Source organism: Prionailurus bengalensis, chromosome B2, assembly GCF_016509475.1.
Source record: "Prionailurus bengalensis isolate Pbe53 chromosome B2, Fcat_Pben_1.1_paternal_pri, whole genome shotgun sequence".
NCBI lineage: Eukaryota > Metazoa > Chordata > Mammalia > Carnivora > Felidae > Prionailurus > Prionailurus bengalensis.
This window is the reverse complement of record NC_057349.1, coordinates 76,700,512-76,728,391: the sequence shown is the minus strand read 5'-3', so window position 1 is coordinate 76,728,391 and position 27,880 is coordinate 76,700,512. Positions and strand designations below refer to the sequence as shown.

At 35.7% G+C, this 27,880-nt stretch overlaps 1 protein-coding gene across 8 annotated transcripts in view; it reads left to right on the top strand.

Moving 5' to 3' along the window:
• Positions 1–27,880, top strand: part of SNX14 (sorting nexin 14) — a 101,991-nt gene that overhangs the window by 32,782 nt on the left and 41,329 nt on the right. For 5 of the 8 annotated variants that reach the window (XR_006299142.1, XM_043593039.1, XM_043593040.1 and 2 more), the window contains exons 8-18: positions 5,426–5,582; positions 7,111–7,186; positions 8,470–8,514; positions 8,619–8,699; positions 8,799–8,913; positions 12,620–12,775; positions 13,082–13,206; positions 13,709–13,767; positions 15,783–15,809; positions 18,941–19,073; positions 26,782–26,983. Coding sequence is in view for 7 of the 8 variants with exons in the window: in XM_043593039.1 (XP_043448974.1) it covers positions 5,426–5,582; positions 7,111–7,186; positions 8,470–8,514; positions 8,619–8,699; positions 8,799–8,913; positions 12,620–12,775; positions 13,082–13,206; positions 13,709–13,767; positions 15,783–15,809; positions 18,941–19,073; positions 26,782–26,983 (1,176 nt within the window). In the remaining variant the exon portion in view is untranslated. The remainder of the gene's footprint in view (positions 1–5,425; positions 5,583–7,110; positions 7,187–8,469; positions 8,515–8,618; positions 8,700–8,798; positions 8,914–12,619; positions 12,776–13,081; positions 13,207–13,708; positions 13,768–15,782; positions 15,810–18,940; positions 19,074–26,781; positions 26,984–27,880) is intronic. The other 3 variants (XM_043593041.1, XM_043593044.1, XM_043593046.1) reach the window with 1 other exon arrangement.

Below are 27,880 nucleotides of genomic sequence, written 5' to 3'. Positions count from 1 at the left end.
GTTTTCTGTGTTCATCTTATATCATAAGAACTAAAATAGTTTTACTTTCAACATGTTCAAAAAGTAGAAGAGTTTGAATATGTGTAATTTAATTGAATAAAAAAATTAACTTAAAAATCATCATCCTGTCACTGGCAAAAACAAACTGATTGTCTTTAGCCATTTTGTCAAGGCCAAACCGTCAGGAAAAAGCATAGGAAAAGTGTTTTTTTTTACTGGTAAATTTCTTTATTATTTTTTTAAACATTTTATTTTTAAGTAATCTCTATACCCATTGTGGGGCTTGAACTCACAACCCAGAGATCAAAAGTCACATGATCCACCAACTGAGCCAGCCAGGTGCCCCAGTAAATTTTAGTTTTTAGAGCAGTTTAAAGTTTACAGAAAATTGAGCAGAAAGTATAGAGAGTGCCCATCTCTCTTTCTTTTCCTCTATTAACATCTTGTATTGGTATATTTGTTACTATTGATATACCAATACTGATACATTATTATTAAAGTCCATAGTTTTCATTAGGGTTTACCCTTTGTGTTGTACATTCTGTAGGTTTTGACTAGTTTCACCTATCATCTCTCCCTCTTTCCTTCATGAACCTTTGGCAACCCTTGATCTTTTTACTGTCCATACAGTTTGCCTTTTCCAGAATGTGATATACCTGGAATCATAATGTGCCCTTTTCAGACTAGCTTCTTTTATTTAAAAATAATGTATTTACGACTCCTCCATGTCTTTTCATGGCTTGATAGCTTATTTCTTTTTTTGTTTTAAAAAAAATTTTTTAACATTTATTTATTTTTGAGAGACAGAGAGATACAGAATGTGAGTGGAGGAGGGGCAGAGAGGGAGACACAGAATCTGAAGCAAGCTCCAGGCTCTGAGCTGTCTGTCAGCACAGAGCCCAAAGTGGGGCTCAAACCCATGAACCATGAGATCATGACCTGAGCCAAAGTCGGATGTTCAACCAACTGAGCCACCCAGGTTGCCCCTGAATAGCTCTTTTCTTTTAATTGCTCAGGTATATTCCAGTGTATGGATGTACCACAGTTTATTTATCCACTCACCTATTGAAGGATATCTTGCTTGCTTCCAAGTTTGGGCAGTTATGAATAAAGCTGCTACAAACATTTGTTTGCAGGTTTTTATGTGAGAAAGGTATTTTTAATATAGTCTTTGTTCTATTTTTTCATTAAAAATTTTTTTTTTCATGTCTATTTATCTTAGAGAGAGAGGCAGAGTGTGAGTGGGGGAGGGGCAGAGAGAAAGAGGGAGACACAGAACTTAAAGCAGGCTCCAGGCTCTGAGCTGTCAGCGCAGAGCCCGACGTGGGGCTTGAACCCACGAGTTGTAAGATCATGACCTGAGCTGAAGTCAGACGCCCAACCAACTGAGCTACCCAGGTGCGCTTTTTTTTCTTTTTTCATTTAAAAAAAAATTTTTTTTTTTTTAATTATAGTCTTTGTTTTAAAGACAAACACTTTGAACTCAGGCTTTGAGTAAATGGATGCATCTTTTTTTTTTAAACTTTATTTTTTATTTTTTAAAATTTACATCCAAATTAGTTAGCATATAGTGAAGCAGTGATTTCAAGAGTAGATTCTTAATGCCCCTTACCCATTTAGCCCATCCCCCCTCCCACCCCCTCCAGCAACCCTCAGTTTGTTCTCCATATATATGAGTCTCTTTTGTTTTGTCCCCCTCACTGCTTTTATATTATTTTTGTTTCCCTTCCCTTATGTTCATCTGTTTTGTGTCTTAAAGTCCTCATATGAGTGAAGTCATATCATTTTTTGTCTTTCTGTGACTAATTTCACTTAGCATAATACCCTCCAGTTCCATCCACATAGTTGCAAATGGCAAGATTTCATTCTTTTTGATTGCCAAGTAATACTTCATTGTATATATTTATATCACATTTTCTTTATCCATTCATCCACCGATGGACATTTGAGCTCTTTCCATACTTTGGCTATTGTTGATAGTGCTGCTATAAACATGGGGGTGCATGTGTCCCTTCGAAGCAGCACACCTGTATCCCGTGGATAAATGCCTAGTAGTGTAATTCCTGGGTCATAGGATAGCTCTATTTTTACTTTTTTGAGGAACCTCCATACTGTTTTCCAGAGTGGCTGCACCACCTTGCATTCCCACCAGCAGTGCAGAAGAGATCCTCTTTCTCCTCATCCTCGCCAACATCTGTTGTTGCCTGAGTTGTTAATGTTAGCCATTCTGACAGGTGTGAGGTGGTATCTCATTGTGGTTTTGATTTGTATTTCCCTGATGATGAGTGATGTTGAGCAATTTTTCATGTGTCAGTTGGCCATCTGGATGTCTTCTTTGGAGAAGTGTCTATTCATGTCTTTTGCCCATTTATTTACTGGATTATTTGTTTTTTGGGTGTTGAGTTTGATAAGTTCTTTATAGATTTTGGATACTAACCCTTTATCTGATATGTCATTTGCAAATATCTTCTCCCATTCTGCCAGTTGCCTTTTAGTTTTGCTGATTGTTTCCTTCGCTGTGCAGAAGCTTTTTATTTTGATGAGGTCCCAGTAGTTCATTTTTGCTTTTGTTTCCCTTGCTTCCGGAGATGTGTTGAGTAAGAAGTTGCTGCGGGCAAGATCAAAGAGGTTTTTGCCTGCTTTGTCCTCTAGGATTTTGATGGCTTCCTGTCTTACATTGAGGTCTTTCATCCATTTTGAGTTTATTTTTGTGTCTGGTGTAAGAAGGTGGTCCAGGTCCATTCTTCTGCATGTCGCTGTCCAGTTTTCCCAGCACCACTTGCTGAAGAGACTGTCTTTATTCCATTGGATATTCTTTCCTGCTTTGTCAAAGATTAGTTGGCCATATGTTTGTGGGTCCATTTCTGGGTTCTCTATTCTATTCCATTGATCTGAGTGTCTGTTCTTGTGCCAGCATCTTTTTTTTTTAATGTTTATTTATTTTGAGAGGGAGAGCGCAAGTGGGAGAGGGGCAGAGAAAGGGAGAGAGAGAATCCCAAACAGGTTCCACACTGATATGGGGCTTGATCTCAAGAACTGTCAGATCATGACCTCAATCAAAATCAGGAGTCTGACACTTAACTGACTGAGCCACCCAGGTGCCCATTTCATTTTTAGTTGAACTAATCAGTTTAATAAAATTCCCAAATTATTTTGTCTCTAAGAGAGTGATAATTTGAAATTTATTGTTGAGACTACAAGAGAGGGGTTGTTAATTTGCTCCTATTAATGCAAAAAGTGGTTCCCAGTTATAAAATTGTCATAAAATGCTAGATTAGATTCATTAATAATATTGTAGTTAATGAGATCCATAGAAGTAAAAGGCCAGAACTTAGAAGGACTTTCATTTTATTCAAAAGTCCTGGTATTCTAAATATTATGACAGGGAATTAGATAGACTTGTAAAAAAGGTTTTCATATTTTTGAATTTTCATTTCTTTAATGCGTGGATTTATTTTCTAAATTCTTTGGCCCCACAATTGTGCATAATTCAGAAAGTAATTAAATGTTCATCTCTTCATCCATATTCCTTTTACTCTCGGTGTTTTCTCTATAATCTGTCTTTTGAGAAGAGGGTATATAGATGTTTTCTATGTAAGTACTTTTATGGCTCTTAGAAATACTGAATGTGTACACATTTAGAAACACTGGTTTAATTTAAATTCAGTAATAAACTGTGCAAAAGGACCTTACTCTCTAGTCTTTCATCCTAAAGATATCCCTTTGTCATGAATTCTGGAGACCTTTCCTGCTTTGGTCTGAAAACTACTAACTACTGATGATTAGTGGGGATTAGTCCATGCTCTGTTTTCTAGCATCTATATTTTGTTTACATTCCCAATTAAGATTTTCCTCCCTGTATTCTCTTAATGTTTTGCATGATTTATTTTCTCATTATCTTGAACTACAAAAAACTTTCAAGTCTGACAGATGTTGAATAGATTTCAGTCTAGTGATTCAATTTATATTTTATGTGTAAATGCTTAATCACATTGACTATTATAATTACTTACACATTTTGCATGATGACTTTTCAGTGTTAATAACTACTTAACTATTTACTGATGTGGGAACTGAGACTTACAGGGATTATATCATTTGTTCAAGATCATATCAGTTTGTTAACGAAGTAGAGTTGTAATTTAGCGTGGCTTAGTCTTATTTTAAATTCCGGCTCATGACAAATTTTTAAAAACCTGTGTCCCAAATTCTTGGAGAAAATGCTTAGCAAATAATTGGATAATTATGAAATAGAATGCATTTCTTGTAAAAACTACATCTGCCTTTGCCAGTCCTTTTGTACCTCAGGCGCAGATGGCCTTCATTTATCTTCTTAGTATTCACACTAGTAGTATGCATATATTGACTTTTTTGGGTAAATGTGCTTGCATTCTCTTTTAATAAAAATAGAAGAAAATAGTGAAAAATACATGCCATTGAATTAGATTAAGATTCCCTTCTTAGAAGCCATGATTTTGAAACTAGGCACAGAATGCAAATAGGGGAAAACATGACTTGTTTTTCTTCTACTCTTTTGAGGTCTGTAAAAAACAGTGGCAATAATATTACCTTTAAGTTAAAATATTTAGTATTTGACCTTTAAAGAAAACTTTCTGTTAATATAAGTTTTATCATCAGTTAATATTCATTAAGTAATGTATCTATTCATGGACTTATACAGTTCTGTACCTCTTGTGTCCTATATGCTGGGCAGAAGGTACAGAACTTAATCAAAAAAGCCAGTTTCTATACCATAAGTGCTTTAAAAGATTACCTGAATTATTTTGATGTTGAAAGCAGAGACAATAAAGAATTTTAACAGGGTTTTTGTTTTGTTTTGTTTTTGTATTTGCCAAGGATGAACAGATGTAACATTTGATAGCAACAGCTTTGTATGTGCTAGAAATTTTCTGTAGTTTTTCCACTTTTTAAAATAAATATTTGCTTTTGTTAATATAATTTGTGGTTTTTTTAATTTATTTTTAAAGAGAGAGAGAGAGAGGGAGAGAGAGAAACCTAAACAGGCTCTGCACTGTCAGCACAGAGACTGACGCAAGGGTCCATCTCTTCAATTGTGAGATCATAACCTAAGCTGAAATCAAGAGTCGGACACTTAACCGACTGAGCTACCCAGGCACCCCTGTTTAATATAATGTGTAAAATAGTGATACAAGTTAAAATTCTTGCTTGCATTGTGAAAGGGTCTTTTTGTCAAATTTTTGCAAAATTGAAAAACTGGCAAGGAGGGAATTATTCTTTTTATATCCTATTTGTGAAAAATTTCCCAGTAAAATACATATTGGAAAGAAAGGAGGGTTATGAAAGGAATAACTGTGTTAAATGATTTTCTGTTTGTGAGTGGAAATGGGTGGAGTTAGTTAATGTTACTTAACTTCTTTCAATATTTATTTTTTAATCTCTGTAGTAGAAAATACAGAGTTTTTACAGCAAGCTGCTTTAGAAGAATATGGTCCAGAGCTTCATGTGGCTTTGAGGAGTCGAAGAGATGAATTACACTATTTAAGGAAACTCACTGAACTACTTTTTCCTTATATTTTGCCTCCTAAAGCAACAGACTGCAGGTATAAATAGACTGGAAAATGTCATAGCAGTATTTGCATACCATGCCATATGTGTATTGATATTCTTTTTTTTTTTTTTTTAAGTTTATTTTGAGACAGAGAACAGGGGAGGGGCAGAGAAGGAGGGAGAGAGAATCCCAAACAGACCCCACACTGGTAGCTTGGAGCCTGATGTGGGGTTCAAACTCATGAATCATGACATCATGTCCTGAGCTGAAATCAAGAGCCACCAGGCGCCCCTGTATGTTGCTATTATTGATCATAATAGGAGTACACTAAAACTTGAGATTAGGCAATGATGTGAATAACTTTTCATTTTTAAAGAAGTACGGTTTGTCCAGTCTTAAAATGCCATTTTAGGTACTAAGTATTTGGATATGTTGTGTTGCTTAGAAGGTTTTTTTTTTTTTTTTTGGAAATTCCCAAGGTAAATATAGATAAAATCAGGTTTTTTTGAGATCATTATACTTTGTTCATTCTTGGTGTTCCATTTTAAAGACATACACATTGTGACTTAGTGGCAGAAACACTTTGAACAAACTAAACTGATATGTTTGTATTTTAAGATATATACCTGAGAAGAATAATTAGAATTCATCTAGACTGTCCTTCCTTGTTCTGGCTGGAACATGTTTAGATTATTGCATAAAGTTACCTCATTACTCTTATCCTAATAATTCTTAGAAGAGAAATTATGGCTTATTTTTAGTGATGTACTTTTTTTTTATTTTATTTTTTATTTTTTTTAGATTTTATTTTTAAGTAATCTCCACACCCAACATGAGACTAGAACTGATAACCCCTAGATCAAGAGTTGTATGCTCTACCAACTGAGTCATCCAGGTGCCCCTAGTGATGTACTTTAAATATTACTTTATTTATGACCTAAAATTTGTATTAACATTTTTAAAATTTTAAACATTTTAATGAAAATATTTTTATTTTAAAGAAATTAATATATAATGTTATTTATTTTTTTAAAAAGTTTATTAGAGAGAGAGAGAGGACCAGCGGAGGAGGGGCAGAGAGAGAGGGGGACAGGATCCGAAGCAAGCAGGCTCCTTGTTGACAGCAGAGAGCCTGATGTGGGGCTCGAACCCACAATCTGCGAGATCATTACCTGAGCTGAAGTCGGATGCTTAACCGACTGAGCCTCCCAGGTTCCTCTATAATGTTAATTTAAATATTATAATTACAAAGTAATTACACTGTTAAAAACCTATTAGTTTTAAACATTAATTTCAAAATATATTAAATATTTTAAATATTCCGAGATGAGTATTTTCTAGTGCTCACCCAAATCCTTCCTGTTAAGGAAATGCTGTTTTCTCTTAAATAGTACTCTCTCCTGGTCAGTACAGGACTCCCAAGTGTGTCTGTGAACCACTAGCATGTGCATTACTTGGGAACTTTTTAGAAATGCAGAATCTTGGGACATATTTATTGAATCAGTCTGCATTTTAACAAGATCCCCAGGTAAGAACTGATGTAAATCACTGAATATGTCTAATACTGTTTATTTTTCCAGATCCCTGACCTTACTTTTAAGAGAGATCCTGTCTGGTTCAGTGTTCCTTCCATCTTTGGATTTCCTAGCTGATCCAGTAAGGCTTAAAAAATGGTTTTGAATTGTGGTAAAATATATACAAAATTTATCATCTTAAATGTTTTTATATGTATAGTTCAGTGGTATTAAATACATTCATTGTTGAGCAACCGTCACTACCACTCATCTGTAGAATCTTTTCATCTTACAAAACTGAAACTCTGTACTCATTAAATAATAATTCTCTATTCTTCCTTCCTCCTAGCCCCTGGCAACCATCACTGCACTTCCTATCTCTATGAATTTGACTACTCTGGGTACCTCATATAAGTGGGTCCAGTCAGTATTTGTCTGTTTGTGACAGTCTTATTTCCCTTAGCATGATGTCTCCAAGATTTATCCATGTTGTAGCATATATTGGAATTTCATTCCTTATTAAGGATGAATAATATTCCATTGTAGGTATATACCACATTTTTCTGTTTATTCATCCATTGGTGGACACTTCAGTTCCTCTTACTTGAACTAGTAAGATTTTGAAGAAACAGGAATAATTTATAAACACTTTATTTTTACATGTATGGAGTATTTACATTATTCCAGGTGTTGTTTTAAAGTTTTTTTTAATTTATTGTTTATTTTTGAGAGAGAGAGAGAGAGAGAGAGAGAGAGAGAGAGTGAGCACATGTGTAAGCAGGGGAGGGGCAGAGAAAGAGAGGGAGACAGAAGATCTGAAGTAGGCTCTGCACTGACAGCGCAGAGCCTGGCATGGGGCTTGAATGCACAAACTGTGAAATCATGACCTGAGCTGAAGTCAGACATTTAACCGACTGAGCCACCCAGGTACCCATATAAACATTTTGAATGCCAAAGTCAGAATAACTTTTCTTTGCCCACTTTCCTAAAAGTGAGGCCCTGCATCACAGATTTTTTTTTTTTTAATTAATTTTTTTTTTTAATTTTTTTTTTCAACGTTTATTTATTTTTGGGACAGAGAGAGACAGAGCATGAACGGGGGAGGGGCAGAGAGAGAGGGAGACACAGAATCGGAAACAGGCTCCAGGCTCTGAGCCATCAGCTCAGAGCCCGACGCGGGGCTCGAACTCACGGACCGCGAGATCGTGACCTGGCTGAAATCGGACGCTTAACCGACTGCGCCACCCAGGCGCCCCTCACAGATTTTTTAAAGTCCCTCTATATTACATATGTGTAGATGCTTTGCCACTGTTCCATATTTTCTTCATTTTTCTAGAAACTTCCATGATATGAAAAAAGCTTTGAGAATTTTGGGAGAAGATGGTAATGGAATTATTTTGACCTATGTGTATTATTTTCTATTAGGATACTGTGAATCATTTGCTTATCATCTTCATAGATGACAGTCCAGTGAGTATTATATTAGAAACATTCAGATTGCATTTAATTTTTGATTTATATCTGTCCAGTCACATGGCACTTGTATTGAATTAATAAATTCTCTTTCTTCAAAGCCTGAAAAAGCAACTGAACTGCCTTCCCCTTTGGTTCCATTCTTGCAGAAATTTGCAGAACCTAGAAATAAAAAGCCATCTGTAAGTATTTTTACCAATAACATATATTATTTTTGATATAAACAATTTTATCATGTGTTTATATGGCCTTAACTTACCCTTCTCTCATATTGTATCAAGGTGCTGAAGTTAGAATTGAAGCAAATCAGAGAGCAGCAAGATCTCTTATTTCGTTTTATGAACTTTCTGAAACAAGAAGGAGCAGTGCATGTATTGCAGATATGTCTGACTGTGGGTGAGGCTTACCGTGCACTTTAGCAAAGTCATTTTTATGCTTTTTAATACATTAAATATTTTAAATATATTTGAGTATTTAGATCAGATTTGATGTTGTTGTAGTGTGTCATTGTACTAAATTTCTTTTTACTAGGTATTCTAAGATCACCTTTGAGTTGTCTCTGGTGTCCACTCCTTTCCACATTGTAACATAATCTATAACTGACCTCGATCAACTGACTTCGTCTTTATTTTTAAAAAAATTTTTTATACTTACTTATTTTTGATAGCGACAGAGCACAAGTGGGGGAGGGGCAGAGAGAGAAGGAGACACAGAGTCCGAAGCAGGCTCCAGGCTCTGAACTGTCAGCACAGAGCCCGACACAGGGCTCGAACTCACAAACCGCGAAATCGTGACCAGAGCCAGAGTTGGACGCCCAACCGACTTAGCCACCCAGGCACCCCAACTGACTTCCTTTTTAAATATAACTTTAAAAAAATTGAGGTGTAATTTACAGTGAAACTCATAGAACTTAAATGTACAGTTTGGTCAGTTTGGAGACATCTGTACATCTGTGTAACCTACTCCTTTATCAAGATAACAGAACGTTTCCATCACTCCAGAAAGTTGGGGTCCTTCCCAGACGAGCTACCCCTGCTCCCACTCCTGCCAGAGCCAACACAGCTCTCATTCCTTTCCCCACAGATTACTTTTGCTTGTACCGTTTCCTGATAGAAGTGGAGTACATCGTGTGTACTCTTTTTGTGCCTGGCTTCATTGATTGAAGATTATGCTTTTTAAGATTGATTCAGGTTGTTGTGTAGAGGAATAGTTTGCTCTTTTTTATTGCTAAGTAATACTCTTTTATATGAGTGTACCACAGTGTGGGCTTTTTTTTTTTTTTTTTTTTTTAATTCATTCTTGTGGATGGGTATCTGGACTGCTTTCACTTTTGAGCTATTATAAAGAAAATTGCTATGCATATTCTTGTCTAAAGATTTCTGTTGGGCATATGTTTAATAACTGGAAGTAGAATTGCTGGGTCACAGGGTAGATATATATTTTGTTATATGAGAAATTACCAAATTGTTTTCCAAAGTGGTTGTACTATTTTTGAGTGGTTGTACCCTCCTTAGCAATATGTGAGAATTCTGGTTGCTTTACATCTTTACAAAAATTTGGTGGTATTTATTTATTTTTTTAATTTTAGCCATTTTAGTGGGTGTGTGGTGGTATCTTATTGTACTTTTAACTTGCATTTCTCTAATGACTAGTGTTGAACACTTTATCATATGCTTATTGGTCATTCGAATATCTTGGTATGTGGAAGTGTTTAAGTCTTTTCCCTATTTTTTATTGAATTATTTTTCTTGTCATTGAGTTATAGGAATTTTTTTTTTTAAGTTTATTTACTTATTTTGAGAGGGATGGAGAGAGAAGCAGGGGAGGGGGAGAGAGAGAATCCCAGGCAGGCTCTGTGCTGTCAGCATGGAGCCTGATGCAGAGCTTGATCCCACGAACTGAGATCATGACCTGAGCTGAAATTGAGAGTTGGACACTTACTTGACTGAGCTACCCATGTGCCCCAGAGTTCTTTATATATTCTAGATGCAACTCTTTTGTCAGATATCAGACTATGACTTGTGTTTTCATTTTCTGAATAGTTTTGATAAGTAGAATTTTAAAATTTTGATGATAATTCAGTAGGTCTATATTTACGGGTAGTGCTTTCAGAGACTTCCATAAGACATGTTTGTTACCCAAAGTCAAGGTGATATTATCTCTAGATGCCTGTTTTTCTCTACATGCTTTATAGTTTTATATTTTACATGTAGGTTTGTGACCTTGAAATCTTTTTGTATTGGTATTAGATAGGAGTGGAGTTTCATTTTTTCCCCTCGTATGGTTATGGATATCCAGTTTTTCTGATACTCATGTTTTTTAAGTTTATTTATTTATTTTGAGTGAGAGCGAGAGCGCGCACAAGCAGGGATGGGGCAGAAAAGAAGAGCGAGAATCCCAAGCAGGTTCTGTGCTATATCAGCATGGAGCTTGATGTGGGGCTCAGTCTCGCGAACTGTGATATCCTGACCTGAGCTGAAATCAAAAGTTAGACACTTAACCGACTGAGCCACCCAGGCACCCCCTGATACCCATTTTCTGAAGAGTCATTTCTTTCCCATCTTGAATTGTTAAATTATTTGATCATGTATGTGTGTTTCTGGATTCTCTTCTGTTCCATTGATCCATTTGTCTGTTTTTTTGGCCAGTGCTATAGTGTTGATTATTTTGACTATATAGGATTTTTTTTTTAATGTTTATTTTTGAGAGAGAGAGACAGAGTGTGATCAGGGGAGGGGCAGAGATAGAGGGAGACCTCTACCTCTATCTGTCTACCTCTGTCACTGCCCCTCCCCCACTCACACTGTCTCTCTCTCAAAAGTAAACAAAACATTAAAAAAATTTAAAAAAAATTTTAAATTGTTGCTAATATACAGAAAGAGAACAATTTTGCATACTGACTTTGTATCCTGTGCCATTGCTGCATTCGTTTATTAGTTCTGGTAGCTTTTTCGTATATTTCCTTAAGATTTTCTACATATGTAATTGTGTCAACTGCAATACAGTTTTACTTTTTGCTTTGTAGTGTTTATGCCTTATGTTTCTTTCTCTTGCCTATTACAATGGCTAGGCCCTTTACAATAATGTTGAATAGAAGTGGTGAAATTTGATATCCTTGGTTTTGTTCCTGATCTTATGGGGATATCACTTAGTGTTATACCATCAAGTATGGTATTACCCTGGGCTTTTTTGTAGATATCCCCTAGCTGGTTTTACGATTTCCTCTTTATTTTTGTTTCTCAGCAATTTGACTCTACTATGTAGTTTTCTTTCTATATGTTCTTCTTGGGTTTTACTGAGAGTCTTGGATATGTTGCCTTGGGATTCTCACTCTCCTTCTCTGCCCCATCCCTGCTTGTGTGTGCTCTCTCTCTCTCTCAAAATAAGTAAATAAACTTAAAAAAATGGGTATCAGAATGGGTTGGTGTCTTTCATCCTTTTTGAAAATTCTTGGCTGTTATCACTTCAAATCCCAGGATCATATATGTGGTGTTCCCTTTTTTAAAACTCTTTTCTTTCCTCTCTGTTTCAGTTGGGTAATTAAGAATTAGGGAGTGAACTCCATATTACTACCTCTTCTAATAAGAAAAGGCAGTTAATATTTTGTCTCCTACTGCTGTCATCTGTCATTAAAAAAAAAAATGATTCATTTGTTTACATGCTCAGCTCCATCAGTAGTCTGTAGTCTCCATGATGGAAGGAAATATTATTTAAAAACATTGGAACTTTAAAAAGCCTTAAGTTTCACTGTTATTTAGTGAATTAGATTTCAAAATATTAATGACCATTGGTATAAGATGTCAATCAAATATGTTCTTTAAATAAAAGTTTTAGAAATCTGTTTATAGTAAATTTGTATTGCTGTGCAAGTGTTTACATATTTTATGTTAATATAGAAAATATTTGGTTAAAAGTTTTTCTTTCATCTGGGTAGTTATTTTATTTCCAATTAAAATTATTTTAAAAGCTTAAAATGAATAGATTGTAATTTCTGTTTTTAATATTGATTACAATTAGACTGGGAATAATATATTATGTTTTATATTGTATTGTGTTATATTGAAAGAATTCATTTTTTTCTTACTTTTTCCTAATTTGCTAGAGGAATTCAATGATAGAATTTTGCGACCAGAGTTGTCAAATGATGAAATGCTGTCTCTTCATGAAGAGTTGCAGAAGATTTATAAAACCTATTGTTTGGATGAAAGTATTGACAAAATTCGATTTGATCCCTTTATTGTAGAAGAGATTCAAAAAAGTAAGTCAAAGATGTTGATGAGAATATAGCCCTTTTACCACTTTTAATGTTTTCAGAGTTTTCTCCTGTATTCATCTAACAAGATAAAAGCTTTGATGAGAAATTTACTCACAATTCACATAGCTAATACTTGCCAGAACTTGTTCTGATTCCTCATCCTAGTGTGATTTCTGTACCTTATAAGTGGATTTTCTGCAAAACATAATTTTAGGACTGTTTGAATGTTCTTTCACTGTCATTTTAAACTAATATATAATGTATTTATGGTATTCATAAACAATTTCTACAATATAATTTTTTTAATAGTTGCTGAAGGCCCTTATATAGATGTTGTGAAACTTCAAACTATGAGATGCCTTTTTGAAGCATATGAACATGTACTGTCTCTCTTAGAGAATGTGTTTACACCTATGTTCTGCCACAGTGATGAGGTAAGTCAAAATATTAATCTTGTTTGAGAATTTTCCTTCAAAATTTAATAATGGCTTTGATATCAGTAGGTGAGTGATTCAAAAAGCAAAATAAAAATAAAACATGATTAACTAAAAAAGTGAGTACTATGTTTCACTACATACATTAATGGAGATTAGAAGTTTATTGTAAAAATGATTCTCAATACCAAAACTGTATTTGTATATATATGATTAGGTAGATGACTATGGCCAAATAGATCCACCTGATATGCCATATGTCTCAGTGGCTGTGTAATGCTGTGGTGATGCAGAAACTCCATTCTTCTTTTACGTACATTACTACAGACATGTGGAAATTAAATGGCCTGAATATCTCTATTTGCAATATTTTAATCCTTACTCTATTTGTCTATGGTTGTTTTCATTTGATTTAAATTTTGTTTTCTGTAACCTGGAAAGTAGTAGGATAAAGTAGCATTTTTAAAAATAAAATAGTTTAATAAATCATAATTTTTTGAAGTATTTCAGGCAACTTTTAAGAGGTGCAGAATCACCAACACGCAATTCAAAATTGAACAGGTGAGTATACTAAGTCATCTGTGTGGTGTGGTTTTTGTACTTGTTGATGCTAATCATTCTTGTGATACTATCTTTGTCTTTATTAGCTCTTTTTCTTTGTGTGGTTCCGTTGCTACATAAGTAGACATTTTATTAAGTAATTATATAATTGTACTACATATAGTAACCTGAAAATGCCTGAAGTTATTTTAGAAAAACTTAACAAGATACACACCATTGCCTTGCTAATATCATAATTAATACATATTAGTGCTTGATCACCTGCTTTATTAGATCTTGTGAACTACTTGCATAAAAGAAATCTATAGATAAGTCAATTTTAGGCAGGTTTTTGTTTTCCTCAGAGAATATTTTATGTTAGAGTACTTACGGGTTACAAATGTGGAGGGTTTTTTCTTTCTTTCCCTTCTCACCTTCTGTGCAGTTAAATAACCAAAAGAAATAACAGAAGAGAGTGCTTTATCCATTTATAAACTGGATAATTAATACCTTGGTTTTTCCTTACATTGTTATATGTACAAAATTGATACAGGTATCAAATGTATAAATCCACAGAATAGATATTCACATTGTTCTCAAAACCTTCCAGTTTGAGCAAGAATCTGGTAAATACATAAATAAGTTGGAGATGTGGTACAAAGATAGAGGTAGATAGGTTAGAAACTGGAGTAGTTTTTTAGATAGTACAAGGAAAAATGTGAAAGCCTTAGCTATGGAGAAAATGTATTGCATTTTTTGATATAACCAAGGGATGTAGAAACAGATTGGAATTTCTTGATGGTTGAATTTATATATTACAATCATGAAACATTGATTTAACAAAATTCCATCATGTTATTTAAAATAGCATACTTTACCCAATCCAAACACTTCTTTGATTTGAATACTTTTTTAAGACTTTTATCAAATTTTCTAGTATCATTTGAGAAACAGGTGGAATTTATTGCTGTTTATAGATATAGGATATTTGGAGTGCCACAGTAGGATATTAAGCTTAATCGCCCTCCTCTACAGGACGATTTAAGGGGAAGTGGTTCTTTGATCTCACAAGCCTACCGAATAGCTAAGTCCTAACTTCAGAGATGGAAAGCTTTCTTTGCCACTTTGAGATCATCTAGTTGTCTTCAACCTATTACATAATTTTGTTGTCTTTAAAATATAAAATAAACAGGAACAAAATATGGGTTCTTTTCATTCTGGGTACTGATTATGGTCTTTAAAAGTATGTTTTTCTTTATATTGACCTGATTTTAATATTAACTATGAGTCTTGTCAGTCCTCTGCTTCTGTGATACTTACTCATTTATCTATATAGAGTAAGTAAAAGATTTACTTAACATTCTCTCATTGAAATTTAGAGTAACATTGCTAATTTGCTAAGTGACTTAAAGAATCTAAAGTATTTATTCATGTATTTTATCTCTGAGTTCTATTTAATTGTATTTTAAAAATAAAATTTTAATGCATTAATGTTAACCTATTGTTCTGTTTCTTCCACACTCAAAGAATAACTTAAAAAACTATATTTAGAGATCTTTTGTTAGCTTTGTTTCTTAGCCTAAAACCTACTTTTCAAAATACTCAAACTAAAGATGTGTGAAGGACACATAATTATATCTAATACAAACTTGGATTTCATGTTGGAAAACATTGAATTTGTCTTTTGTGCTAAGTTTTTGGTGGCTTAGTCTCTGCATACTTTCCACGATATCAAGCAAATGGTATGCCTAAATGAAGGCAAAAAATACAAAATTATTTCCTGACATACTTGTTTAAGAACTTTTTTTTAATGATCTAGAATTCATACTCCCAAAACCCCCCAAATGAGCCATTGTGCTTTTTCTTTCCTTTATTATGTTATAAAAATTCTTTCTCTTTGCAGAGATGAATGCTATCCACCTGTGTAACTTTTAAAGCTTTTAAATTTTGTTTTGTGTTCTGAAGTGAAACTTGTTTAATATCTGGGCTTTCTCTCTCTCCTTTCCTTATATAATTTCATCTATCTGTTACTGCAGAGGTAGCCTAAGTTTGGATGATTTTCGGTAAGTCTTGAGACAGCATGTGATTTTTTTCTGTATAATTTGTCTGTTTAAGTTCAGATAGTATACCCAAAACAAAGTACAACACAAAGGAAAAAAGGAAACACTGCTATTACTACTGCATTTATATCAGCTATTTGGGATATCCTTTTAAAATTAACCTCTGGGGAGGTGGCTCCGTCGGTTAAGTGTCTTGACTTCTGCTCAGGTCACTACATCACGGTTCGTGGTGCTAGCCCCGCATTAGGCTCCGTGCTGGCACTGTGGGGCCTGCTTGGGATTCTCTCTGTCCTCTCTCTACCCCTGGCTTGTGCGCATGTGCTTCTCTCTCTCCCTCTCTCTCTCTCTCTCTCTCTCTCAAAATAAATAAACTTAAAAAAATAATAAAATTAATCTCTAATTTGATTTTAGATATCTCTTTTTTGAAATAGCATGATACATGTCATAAAATGTCAGTTTAAAATAAAATGAAAAGTTAGTACCTAGCTGTTCAAGGCTATTGACTCATTTAAAAAAAAATTTTTTTTAACGTTTATTTTTGAGAGAGAAAGAGAGAGAGATAGACAGACAGACACAGAGCACGAGGAGGAGAGAAAGAGACACAGAATCCAAAGCAGGCTCCAGACCCTGAGCTGTCAGCACAGAGCCTGACATGGGGCTAGACCTCACAAATTGCGAGATCATGACCTGAGCCGAAGTTGGCTGCTTAACCAACTGAGCCACCTGGGTGCCTTGACTCAGTTTTTTGTTATTGGTTTTGTTAAATTACTTGTATTGACTTATTAATTATTTGAGAGAGAGAGAGAGAGAACATGAGTGGAGGAGAGGGACAGAGGAAGAGAGAATCTTAGGCAGACTCCATGCTCAGCAAGGAACCTGATGGGGGGCTCGATTCCACAACTGGGATCAGGACCTGAGCTGAAATCAAGAGTCAGATGCTCAACTGACTGAGCCACCCAGGCACCCCCTAAATTACTTTTAGAATTACTTGTGTTTAAGGAACTTTATTTTTCAAAGCAAGAAGTATAATATTTCTGTGTTTCTGGGGATAATTAGAAATGAGATACTTTAAAAAATATTTCAGATTTTAAAAGCCCAATTTTTTATAATCTGTCTAGGTTCTAGAAACTAGAATAATCTATCTGGATTCTAGAGGTTTTAGTAATACTTCGTTAACATTTTCATAATTGGTTTTGGAAACATTCTATCAGAGAATTGTGTTTACAGTCCTAGATTTTTTTTAAAAAACAACATATGCTTGTTTAAATAAAATAATCTTCTAGTTTACCCATTTTACTACTATTTATTATTAGAGTTTTTCCAGTTTTAAATTAGGTTTGATTTTCTCCTTGGACGTATATAAAATGCACATGTTACTAATGTACCAGATATATTTAAAACTTAATCAAATTATTTTTATTTTTGTAATTGTTGCATTATTTCAATAAATAAGTTTTGCTTGTAGGAATAGTAGCTATCCATTAAATTAAGCATTCAAAACAAACTTTTGAATTTTAAAATAGTAATTCTTATTTGGGTATCAGTTGTACGGGCAGCATTACATGGAGAGCATGAGTGAGTTTTAAATTGAATAAAAGTTCTGTTTTTATTTATTGAAACATGGGACAGTGGACTGTAATGGAGGAAATTTTTGCTGCTTTTTGGCTTATTTTTTGTTGTTGCTTTCCAACTATTTCTGCTTTTAGAAATTCACTTTTGAAAAAAATTTCAAAACCAACATTTAGTATATATGGCAGAGCAGGCTGCTTCCTTAGGCTACATTTGCTTTTGTCCTTATGTTTATTGCTAACCCTTCCCTTTGGCATGTTTTTTCCATCCCTTGGGCATGTTATCTTTTTGTTACTTTGAAGTCAGGTAAGATACACTTTGTACTTCATTCCTTATAGGAATATAAAGTTGATATTTGCTTAAAAATTTTTAGTCATAGAGGACAGAATTTTTTTGTTGTTAATTTCTAAAAATGGGGCACCCATGGGCACCTGGGTGGCTGTTGGTTAAGCGTCCGACTTGGGCTCAGGTCATGATCTTGAGGTCTGTGAGTTTGAGCCTGGCATTGAACTCTGTGCTGACAGCTCAATCTGGAGCCTTGCTTCTGATTCTGTGTCTCCCTCTCTCTCTGCCCCTCCCCTATTTGAGCTCTCTGTCTCTGTCTCTGTCTCTCTCTGTCTTTCTCTCTTCTCTCAAAAATGAACAAACATTGGGGTGCCTGGGTGACTCAGTCAGTTAGGCGTCTTGACTTCGGCTCAGGTGATGATCTCACGGTTTGTGAGTTCGAGCACCGCGTCAAGCCTGCTGCTTCAAGCCTGCTTCGGATTCTGTGTCTCCTCACTCTGCCCCTCCCCTACTTGTGCTCTGGTCTCTCTCTGTTTCTCAAAAATAAATAAATGCAATAGAAAAATTAAAAATGAACAAACATTAAAAAAATTCAAAAAATAAAAATGAAGGACTGAGAAGGTCATAGTTTTATATATTTTTCTGTTATATACTGTTATTTTAGTGGTACAGTTCTAAATGGATACATTGTTTTGAATGTTGGCTCAACACATTAGTTCAAAATATGTATGGCAATAAGAACTACATACCACTAGGGGGCTCTAATCTTCATTCTAGTTCAGTTAATGTTTTAAAGTTAAATAGGTAAATTCCAAATTTTTATTTTTTTTATTATGTTTTTAAAGTTTGTTTATTGTTATTTTGAGAGAAGACAGCATGAGTTGGGAAGGGGCAGAGAGAGAGGGAGAGAGAGAACTCCAAGCAGGCTCTGGCTGCCAGTGCAGAGCCTGATGTGCAGCTTGAATTCATGAAATCATGAGATCATAACCTGAGCTGAAACCAAGAGTCAGATGCTTAACTGACTGAGCCACCCAGGTGCCCAATTCCAAATGTTTATTGATAAATACTGTCCCATTTATTCATACCCTCAAATTTAGACTTTAAATGTCACTTTTGGCTTCTGATATCCTGGGACTTGATCTAGATGACTAAGAACTCCAAAAAGTTATGTTAGCTGTACCTTCAGTTTACTCTTTTCACACATATTTTAATTATTGTTAATAAACTAGAATGTCGTGATAATTTGCTGTGTACTTGATACGTTTTTGTTTAATATTTAGGAGCACACAGAAGAGAGGAGAATCATTTGGAATCAGCAGAATAGGTAGCAAAATTAAAGGAGTATTCAAAAGTACCACAATGGAGGGAGCTATGTTGCCTAATTATGGGTTAGCCGAAGGTGAAGATGACTTTGTAAGTAAAAATTTTTCAGTTTGATGTATGTATAACTTCAGACCTACAATGGCATAAAAAATGATATGCTTACTTTCTATTTTCCCTCTCCTTTATTTTACTTATTTCAGACTTCAATGCCTTATTTTTTTCATTAGTTATTATAGTTTTATGATGCTAATCTAATTGGTAATGTTCCTGAGCACTAAGTTAACTTCTTGTTAAGGCCAGAATGGTTTCTGTTGAGCTGTGATAGTTATAAAAGTCAAACAATTTACCATCCTTTGGTTAGGCTTTTACTTTGTTTCCTCATCTTATCGCTTTCCAGCCATATGGTCCAGGCAAACAGAACTGTTGATAAATGTCCTACCCTCAACATGGAGCTCTAACCATGACCCCTTGCTATTCAAACTGTGATTGGTACGTCAGCAGCGTCAGCATTACCTGGGAGCTTATTAAAATGTAGAATGTCTGCTTCCATCCTAGACCTACTAAATCAGTTCGCATTTTAACAAGATTCCCAGTTGATTTATATGCACATTAACCCACCATACTATTTTATTTTTGTGATCTTTGCACATGCTGCCCTTAAAATGTCCTACCTTTATATGTACCTAGAAAGTTCATACTTAACTTTCAGAATCCAGCCTCTCCCATAAACCTTTATCTGGGCCCCCCAGTGGAATTGAACATTCTCTCCTTTGTGCCCCTTATGAGATCTTATGTTAAAACATGTACCGTATAGTGTATTTGAAATGATATGTTTATGATTGTTTTCCATACCAATTAGTTCTATAAAGACAGATACTGTCTCATTTGTGCTTTTTATTTGTTTAATAAATCTTTATTAAATAGAGTCCCTGTATCCTTATTTTGCCCATTAATGACTCTGAGCACTGGAGATAAAATGATTTTAAGACAGAGACTTTCCCCTTAAGAGATTCACTAACCTGGATATAAAAGGGATGAATAATAGTGATTGGATTGGTAGTGACCAAGAAGAAGGAATGGGGGAAGAGAGGAGTAAATTAACCCATTTTTTTTCTCTGTACTTCTTCCTTTTGACCTCTGTCCCATTGCAGTGATGAATTATCGAGGACATTCATTGCTTTTTCATAGTTTAAGTGGAAAAAAATTTAATTCTTTTTTTTTTCCTTCTTAGGTAATCTAAATACAACATTTTTTTTCTGTTTATACCCCCCCTTTTTTTTTTTTAAGTTTGTTTATTTTGAGAGAGTGAACATGAATAGGGGAGGGGCAGAGAGAGAGAGCGCGAGCGAGAAAATTCCAAGCCCGACATGGGGCTGGATCACACAAACTGTGAGATCATGACCTAAGCCAAAATCAAGAGTTAGATGCTTTAACTGACTGAGCCATGCAGGTGCCCCTGCCCTTGTTTTTTCTTAAAAGTGTGGGTAGAAGAAAGACAGTAAACCAGAGGAAGCAGTCATTTTTCAAAATGATGTTTATATATTTTTTAATTTTAACTATATTATAGTGTCAATTTTTTAATAATACGCAAAAGTGGAAACAAATTTAAAATACCACCCATAATTGTAACACCCAATAACTCACCTCTATTAACATTTTGGTGGTTTTCTTTTTTAAAAAGTACCTTTCCTTTCTCATCCACATAGATTAGGGTACACCATTATATATAATGTATATGTATAGAATATAGTTTGCTATCCTGCTTTGTCCCCTCTTAACATTACAACAAACGCATTTACCCATGTTATTGTGAACTTTTTAAAACATAATTTTTGTTCAGGAGGACATACTTTTTCGTTCTGCCCAATTACTTGTTCTGCCCAATATAAGCTCGTTTTTTTGTTTGTTTTTTTGTTTTGCTTCAGGAATAGGAGGATAATCTTCAAAAAGGTGAGAGAGTTCTGTTTTGTAGTGGTTCAAGGAAGAAGAAAATTCTTGATTTGGAAGCAAAGATAGTGATAATGGAAAGTAGGAAAAGAAAGCAAACTAATCTCTAATATTCTGAAAAGAAAAGGTAGGGGCGAAGAGGCTGTTGGCCCAGACCAAGACAGTACTACTTAGGATTTAGAGAGCACTGTGCTAGTTTCGTTTTGTTCCATTTCTTTTCTTTTCTTTTCTTCTCTTCTCTTTTCTTTTCTCTTCTCTTCTCTTCTCTTCTCTTTTCTTTTCTTTTCTTTTCTTTTCTTTTCTTTTCTTTTCAAGTTTGTTTTTTTAAGTAATCTCTACCCCCAGTGTGGGGCTCCGACTCATGACCGTGAGATCAGAGGCACATCTTCCAACTGAGCCAGCCAGGCTCCCCAGCACTGTGCTAGTTTTTAGCTATGGGACCTTAGAGAATTGTCTTTGTCTTGTTTAGGAAGTTTAGAGGAAACTCTCACTACCGCAACTAAAATATGGGAACTGGAAGACATTTTCTTTTACTTATTTTATTTTTTTAAATATTTTTTTTAGTGTTCGTTACTTATTTTTGAGAGAGATGGAGACAGAGCACAAGCAGGGAGGGGCAGAGAGAGAGGGAGACACGGAATCTGAAACAGGTGCCAGGCTCTGAGAGTGCGATGGGGGGCTCAAGCCCATGAACTGGTGAAATCATGACCTGAACCAAAGTCGGACACTTAACCAACTGAGCTACCCAGGTGCCCCAAGACATTTTCTTTTAGAAACATTGATGTGATCATTTGGTGGCAGTATTGCCTTGCTATGTGACCTTGGGTAAATTGCTTAATTTTATTGTGATTTAGTTTCCTCACATGTGAAATGGGATTATAGTATCTAACTTACTTAAGGGTGTTGTGAGGATTAAATAAGTAGTATGCATAAAGTGCTTAGAACAGTGCCTAGCATATGGTAAGCATAGTAATCAGTATACAGTATTAGAATAGAATTAGTTTTCATAAATATATGAATGTAAATTGTGAGATAGACATATGTATACTAGCCTGGGAACCAAAGTCCATTGCATAAGATTGAATCTGTATGAAAATATATGTATCTGTCCCAAGTTCAGAACTGATTTGCAAATAGACTTCTGGAATATAATATGCCCAGTGGTATATTGGTAGTTAATCTCCACATAGGAAATTATAATAGTGAGACTGTTAATACTTCTCAAGGAAATAGGGGGACATCTTTTGTCTTTTATCTTCTGCTGCCCTTATTCTCTATTCTCTTTGTAGAGGGAACATCTATTTGAAAACAAGAAAGTACTTGGTTTTCCTTTTCATAAAATTTTGGTTTATAATATTTATTTACTTTCAAAAAATACCATATAACATCAAAATTCTTTGAAGAAATAAATATTTCTCTAACTAGAATAATTATTCTCTGAATAATCTAGAGATTATTCATTAACCTCTTTTGATAAAAACACCTTTTAAATGGTAGCAGTAACAGTAATACATTTTAAAACGTCCTTTGTTTCATTGATATTTTTATGTTGCTAAGAATTTTGTTCTCCCATTTTCTTTCTTAGATTGATTTTGGGGAAGTTCTTTTTATTTAAGAATGTCTATTTTTTGGGGGTGCCTGGGTGGCTCGGTTGATTAAGTGTCCAACTTGGCTCAGGTCATGATCTCATAGTTCACGAGTTCAAGCCCCGCGTCGGGCTCTGTGCTGGCAGCTCAGAGCCTGGAGCCTGCTTCAGATTCTGTGTCTCCCTCTCTCTCTGCCCCATCCCCACACATGCTCTGTCTCTGCCTTAAAAATAAATAAAACATTAAAAAATTTTTAATAAAAGAATGTCTATTTTTAAAAATTTTTTAAGGGGCGCCTGGGTGGCGCAGTCGGTTAAGCGTCCGACTTCAGCCAGGTCACGATCTCGCGGTCCGTGAGTTCGAGCCCCGCGTCGGGCTCTGGGCGGATGGCTCAGAGCCTGGAGCCTGTTTCCGATTCTGTGTCTCCCTCTCTCTCTGCCCCTCCCCCGTTCATGCTCTGTCTCTCTCTGTCCCAAAAATAAATAAACGTTGAAAAAAAAAAAAAAAATTTAAAAAAAAAAAAATTTTTTTAAATTTGTTTTTTAATTTTAAATGTTTTTATTTATTTTTGAGAGAGACAGCGTGAGTGGGGGAGGGGCAGAGAGCTAGGGAGACACAGAATCTGAAGCAGGTTCCAAGCTCTAAGCTGTCAGCATGGAGTCCAGTGTGGGGCTTGAACTCATGACCTTGAGATCAAGAGTTACATGCTCCACCGACTGGGCTAGCTAGGTACCCCAAGAATGTCTGTTTTTTGGCATTTAGCCAACTTGTTAAATTATCTATCATTTTATTATTGATTTACCCTTCTTATATCTCAGAAGCTGAATCCATTGACAAAAATACAGTTGTAATAGCCATGGAAAATGCTGCCCTGTACCTCAGGCTCCAAATGGTGGAGTGGGCATTTCACTCACAAATTCTCTCTGTTTTTGTGTCAGGTGTGTAAGGAGATAGCCTTATCCCAAAAAGGCAAAACCCAACACATATTATCTGTTTTTATGGTTTCTTTTCCTTCCTTTTTAGGAATTGATGACTTTGTTTTCAATAGAGTATTAAGAAGTCCTCCTAAGATCACCAACAGTCTTATTAGGGATTATGGAAAGCCATTTTAGAACAAGAAAGAAAAGAATAATTGCGGGGCGCCTGGGTGGCTCAGTTGGTTGAGCGTTTGGCTTCGGCTTAGGTCATGGTCTCATGGTTTGTGAGTTCGAGCCCTGCGTCGGGCTCTGGGCTGGCAGCTCAGAGCCTGGAGCCTGTCTTCGGATTCTGTGTCTCCCTCTCTCTCTGCTCCTCCCTGCTCGTGTGCTGTCTCTCTCTCTCTCAAAAATAAATAAACATTAAAAAAAAAATTAAAAAAAAAAAAAAGAATAGGGGCGCCTGGGTGGCGCAGTCGGTTAAGCGTCCGACTTCAGCCAGGTCACGATCTCGCGGTCTGTGAGTTCGAGCCCTGCGTCAGGCTCTGAGCTGATGGCTCAGAGCCTGGAGCCTGTTTCTGATTCTGTGTCTCCCTCTCTCTCTGCCCCTCCCCCGTTCATGCTCTGTCTCTCTCTGTCCCAAAAATAAATAAACGTTGAAAAAAAAAAAAAAAAAGAATAATTGCTAAGGGACTTTGTGGGAGAGGAGAATTCACTTAGAAGAGAGGTGGCTGAGGCACCTGAGTGGCTCATTCAGTTAAGCATCTGACTTTGGCTCAGGTCATAATCTTGTGGTTCATAAGTTAAAGCCTTGTATCAGGCTCTGCCCTAACAGTGCAGAATCTGCTTGGGTCTCTCTCTCTCTCTCTCTCTCTCTCTGCCCTTACCCCACTTGTGTGTGCTCCTTCCTCTCTCTCTCTCTCTCTCTCTCTTTCTCAAAATAAATAAAACTGGGGCACCTGAGTGACTCAGTTGGTTAATTATCTGACTTTGGCTTGGGTCATGGTTCGTGGGTTCGAGCCCAAAGTCTGGCTTTGCTGTCAGTGTGGAACCTGCTTTGGATCCTCTGTCTCCCTCTCTCTGTCCCTCCACCCACTCAAAAATAAATAAACATTAAGAACATGAATAAAACTTAAAAAAAAAAAAGGTGACTGCCAGGTGTGGGAAGAAGTAGAATTGAGAGTGAAAGTTAGGGTGCTAAAATTGTGGAAATAAATCTCTCTCCACTACTGGTTTGCTCTGAATAGACTTTTCAGATTTCTTATTAAGTACGAGAAATCTTTGACTCATTGCCTTAAAAAAGTATATTCAAGATGGATGTGTTTTATCTGTAATATTTGGCTTTCTTTAACATGAATTTTAGATGTATAAGTGACCAGGTGTTTTAATGTGCCAATTCAGAGGTTCTCTTCTTCTTCCTTTTTTTTTTTTTTGCCAATTTTTTTAAAATTTTTATTTATTTTTGAGAGAGAAAGAGACAGAGCACAAGTGGGGGAGGGGCAGAGAAAGACGGAGACACAGAACCCAAAGCAGGTTCCAGCACAGAGCCCGACACAGGACTCAAACTCACAGACTGTGAGATCATGACCTGAGCCAAAGTCAGATGCTTAACCAACTGAGCCACCCAGGCATCCCAGTTTTTCTAATTTTTTAAAAATGTTTACTTGAGACAGAGAGAGTGAGCGAGCGAGCATGAGCAGGGGAGGGGGAAAGAGAGGGAGAGAAAGAATCCTAAGCAGGCTCTGCACTCACAGTGTAAGCACGGTGCAGTGCTCGAACCCACAAACTGTGGGATCATGACCTGAGCCGAAATTGAGAGTTAGACACATAACCTACTGAGGCATCCAGGCTTCTCTAGAGGATTTCTTCTAATTTAATTAAGTTGGGACAGTTTTTCCTCCTTTCTGTATGTGTAGTTCTAGAACATGTTTAAAATTTCTTTCTAGGGGCGCCTGGGTGGCTCAGTCGGTTGGACGTCCGACTTTGGCTCAGGTCATGATCTCGCGGTCTGTGAGTTCGAGCCCCGTGTCGGGCTCTGTGCTGACAGCTCAGAGCCTGGAGCCTGTTTCGGATTCTGTGTCTCCCTCTCTCTCTGACCTTCCTCCGTTCATGCTCTGCCTCTCTCTGTCTCAAAAATGAATAAATGTTTAAAAAATAAATAAATAAAATTTCTTTCTAAAAATAATTGTTCTTCATGTAATATTTTAAAATATTATTCTAGACATTTATATTATGAAAATTTTAGAAGCCAAGAGATGAAAAAATAACCTTAATTCTATGAAGGTGGATCCCTTTCAGGCCATTTTTCATTTTTGACATTACTTAAGCTGTAGTGAATATATTTATACTTGTATCTTTTCCACAGTTTTAAAAAGATTGACTTGGAATAAATACTTTCATTAGACTGCATTCCCAGAAAGGAGTTAAAAGATCTTCTTCAACTTACAATGGGATTACATTCTGATAAACCCATTATAAGTTGAAAATAATCTACTTTAAACAAGCTCTGAACACTTAACATTAGCCTACAGTTGGGCAAAATCCTCTAACTCAAGACCCATTGTATCATAAGGTGTTGACTGTCTTACGTAATTTATTGAATACTGAAAGTAAAAACAATGGTTGTATAGTGTATTGGTTGTTTACCTTTGTGATTTATTGAATACTGTACTGAAAGTAAAAACAATGGTTGTATAATGTATTGGTTGTTTACCTTGCAAGTCCCACATCATGCTCCATGCTGACAGCTCAGGACCTGCTTGGGACTCTCTCTTTCTCCCTCTCTGTCTGTTCCTCTTCCTCCTCCACTTGTGCTCTTCCTCTCTCTCAAATTAAATAAATAAACGTCAAAAAATTTTTTAAAAATTCAAAGTATAGTTTCTGCTGAACGCATATCGCTTTTGCATTTTGGTAAATTTGAAAAATCATAAGTTTAACTATCTTAAGTCAGTGACCACCTGTACTTAGTTGAAACTGTTTTATGGTTCTTTCTAAATACATACTGTCAAAACGAAAAAATATCAGTACATTAATTTTTTCTTCTTATTACCAAAGTTAAATATTTTTTTATACTTGTGTATTTTCAATATCGTTAATCTCTGAAGTGCCTATTTTCTCCTTTCTATGGAATTTGCACATATAGGTGATACAACAGAACCTGGAGTTGATGCTAGTAACTTGTTAGTTTTAATTTATCTTTATATTTTTAGTAGAAAATTTAGTATCATTTAATTTCAGAAGTAGTAGAAAATTAGGAATTTATATGGGCACATTCTTTATAGTTGTATCTTGTATGCTATAGGTCTGAGGACCTGGAAATGTTAAATTTTTTTCTGATGATTTTTTTTCTAGATTGAAGAAGGTATTGTTGTAATGGAAGATGATTCTCCAGTGGAAGCTGTGAGCACACCTAATACTCCCCGAAACCTTGCTGCATGGAAAATTAGCATTCCATATGTAGACTTTTTTGAAGATCCCTCCTCTGAAAGGAAGGAGAAGAAGGAGAGAATACCTGTGTTTTGTATTGATGTTGAAAGAAATGATAGAAGAGCAGGTAGGAAGTTCTCTGAATACATTTCTTAAAAGGCGCCAGTTAGTCTATTTGTCAGGAATGGTAAACATTTTGCCATTTCTAACTATTAAGTATGACTGCATGTCCAAAAGATAAGTGTCTGGGGGCGCCTGGTTGGTTCAGTCAGTTGAGCGTTCGTCTTTGGCTCAGGTCATGATCTCACGGTTCATGGGTTTCAAGCCCTGCATCTGCTGTCAGTGCAGAGCCTGCTTGGGATCTTCTGTCTCCTTCTCTCTCTGCCTCTCCTCTTCTCTCTCTCAAAAATAAGCAAACATTCAAAAGATAAGTGTCCGAACAGAAAATTGAATGAAAACTTAGGCTTTTCTAGGTTATCTCTAGTACCACTTAACTAATTAGTTTGTTCAACCAATGCATATGCCACCTGTGAGACACCTGACAATGCAGCAGGGCATTTTATGTAATGTTCTTTTAATGGTTTTGCTACCATCATTAGCCATTATACTTATTATTAGTAACCCACATAGCACTATATCGGGTATTATACCAATTTCATTAAGACAGCATTTCTCCTCCTCCATTGTTGTGGGCTAATTAGAATTTATAAAAATGTGATAAAACACAATGTGAGAAGTTTTCATCATGTTTTCCTGTCTTCTTTTGGTTGTTTCAGGTGTGGACTAATAGATATAGGTGTAAATAGTATCCATGATGAGATAACAGACACCACCCTGGCTTTTGCCCAAGAAGTAGGGCATTCAATGTAAACAAAAGCACATCAAACTTGTGCACATTATGGGAATGATGAACAGAAAGATAAAATTGAGCTCAGGAAGAGGGAACTGTTTGTGGTGAAAGAAGGAAAGAAAATGGCAGTGTTAGGAAATGGTTTTGAGAGAGGACTGATGAAGTATTACAGCA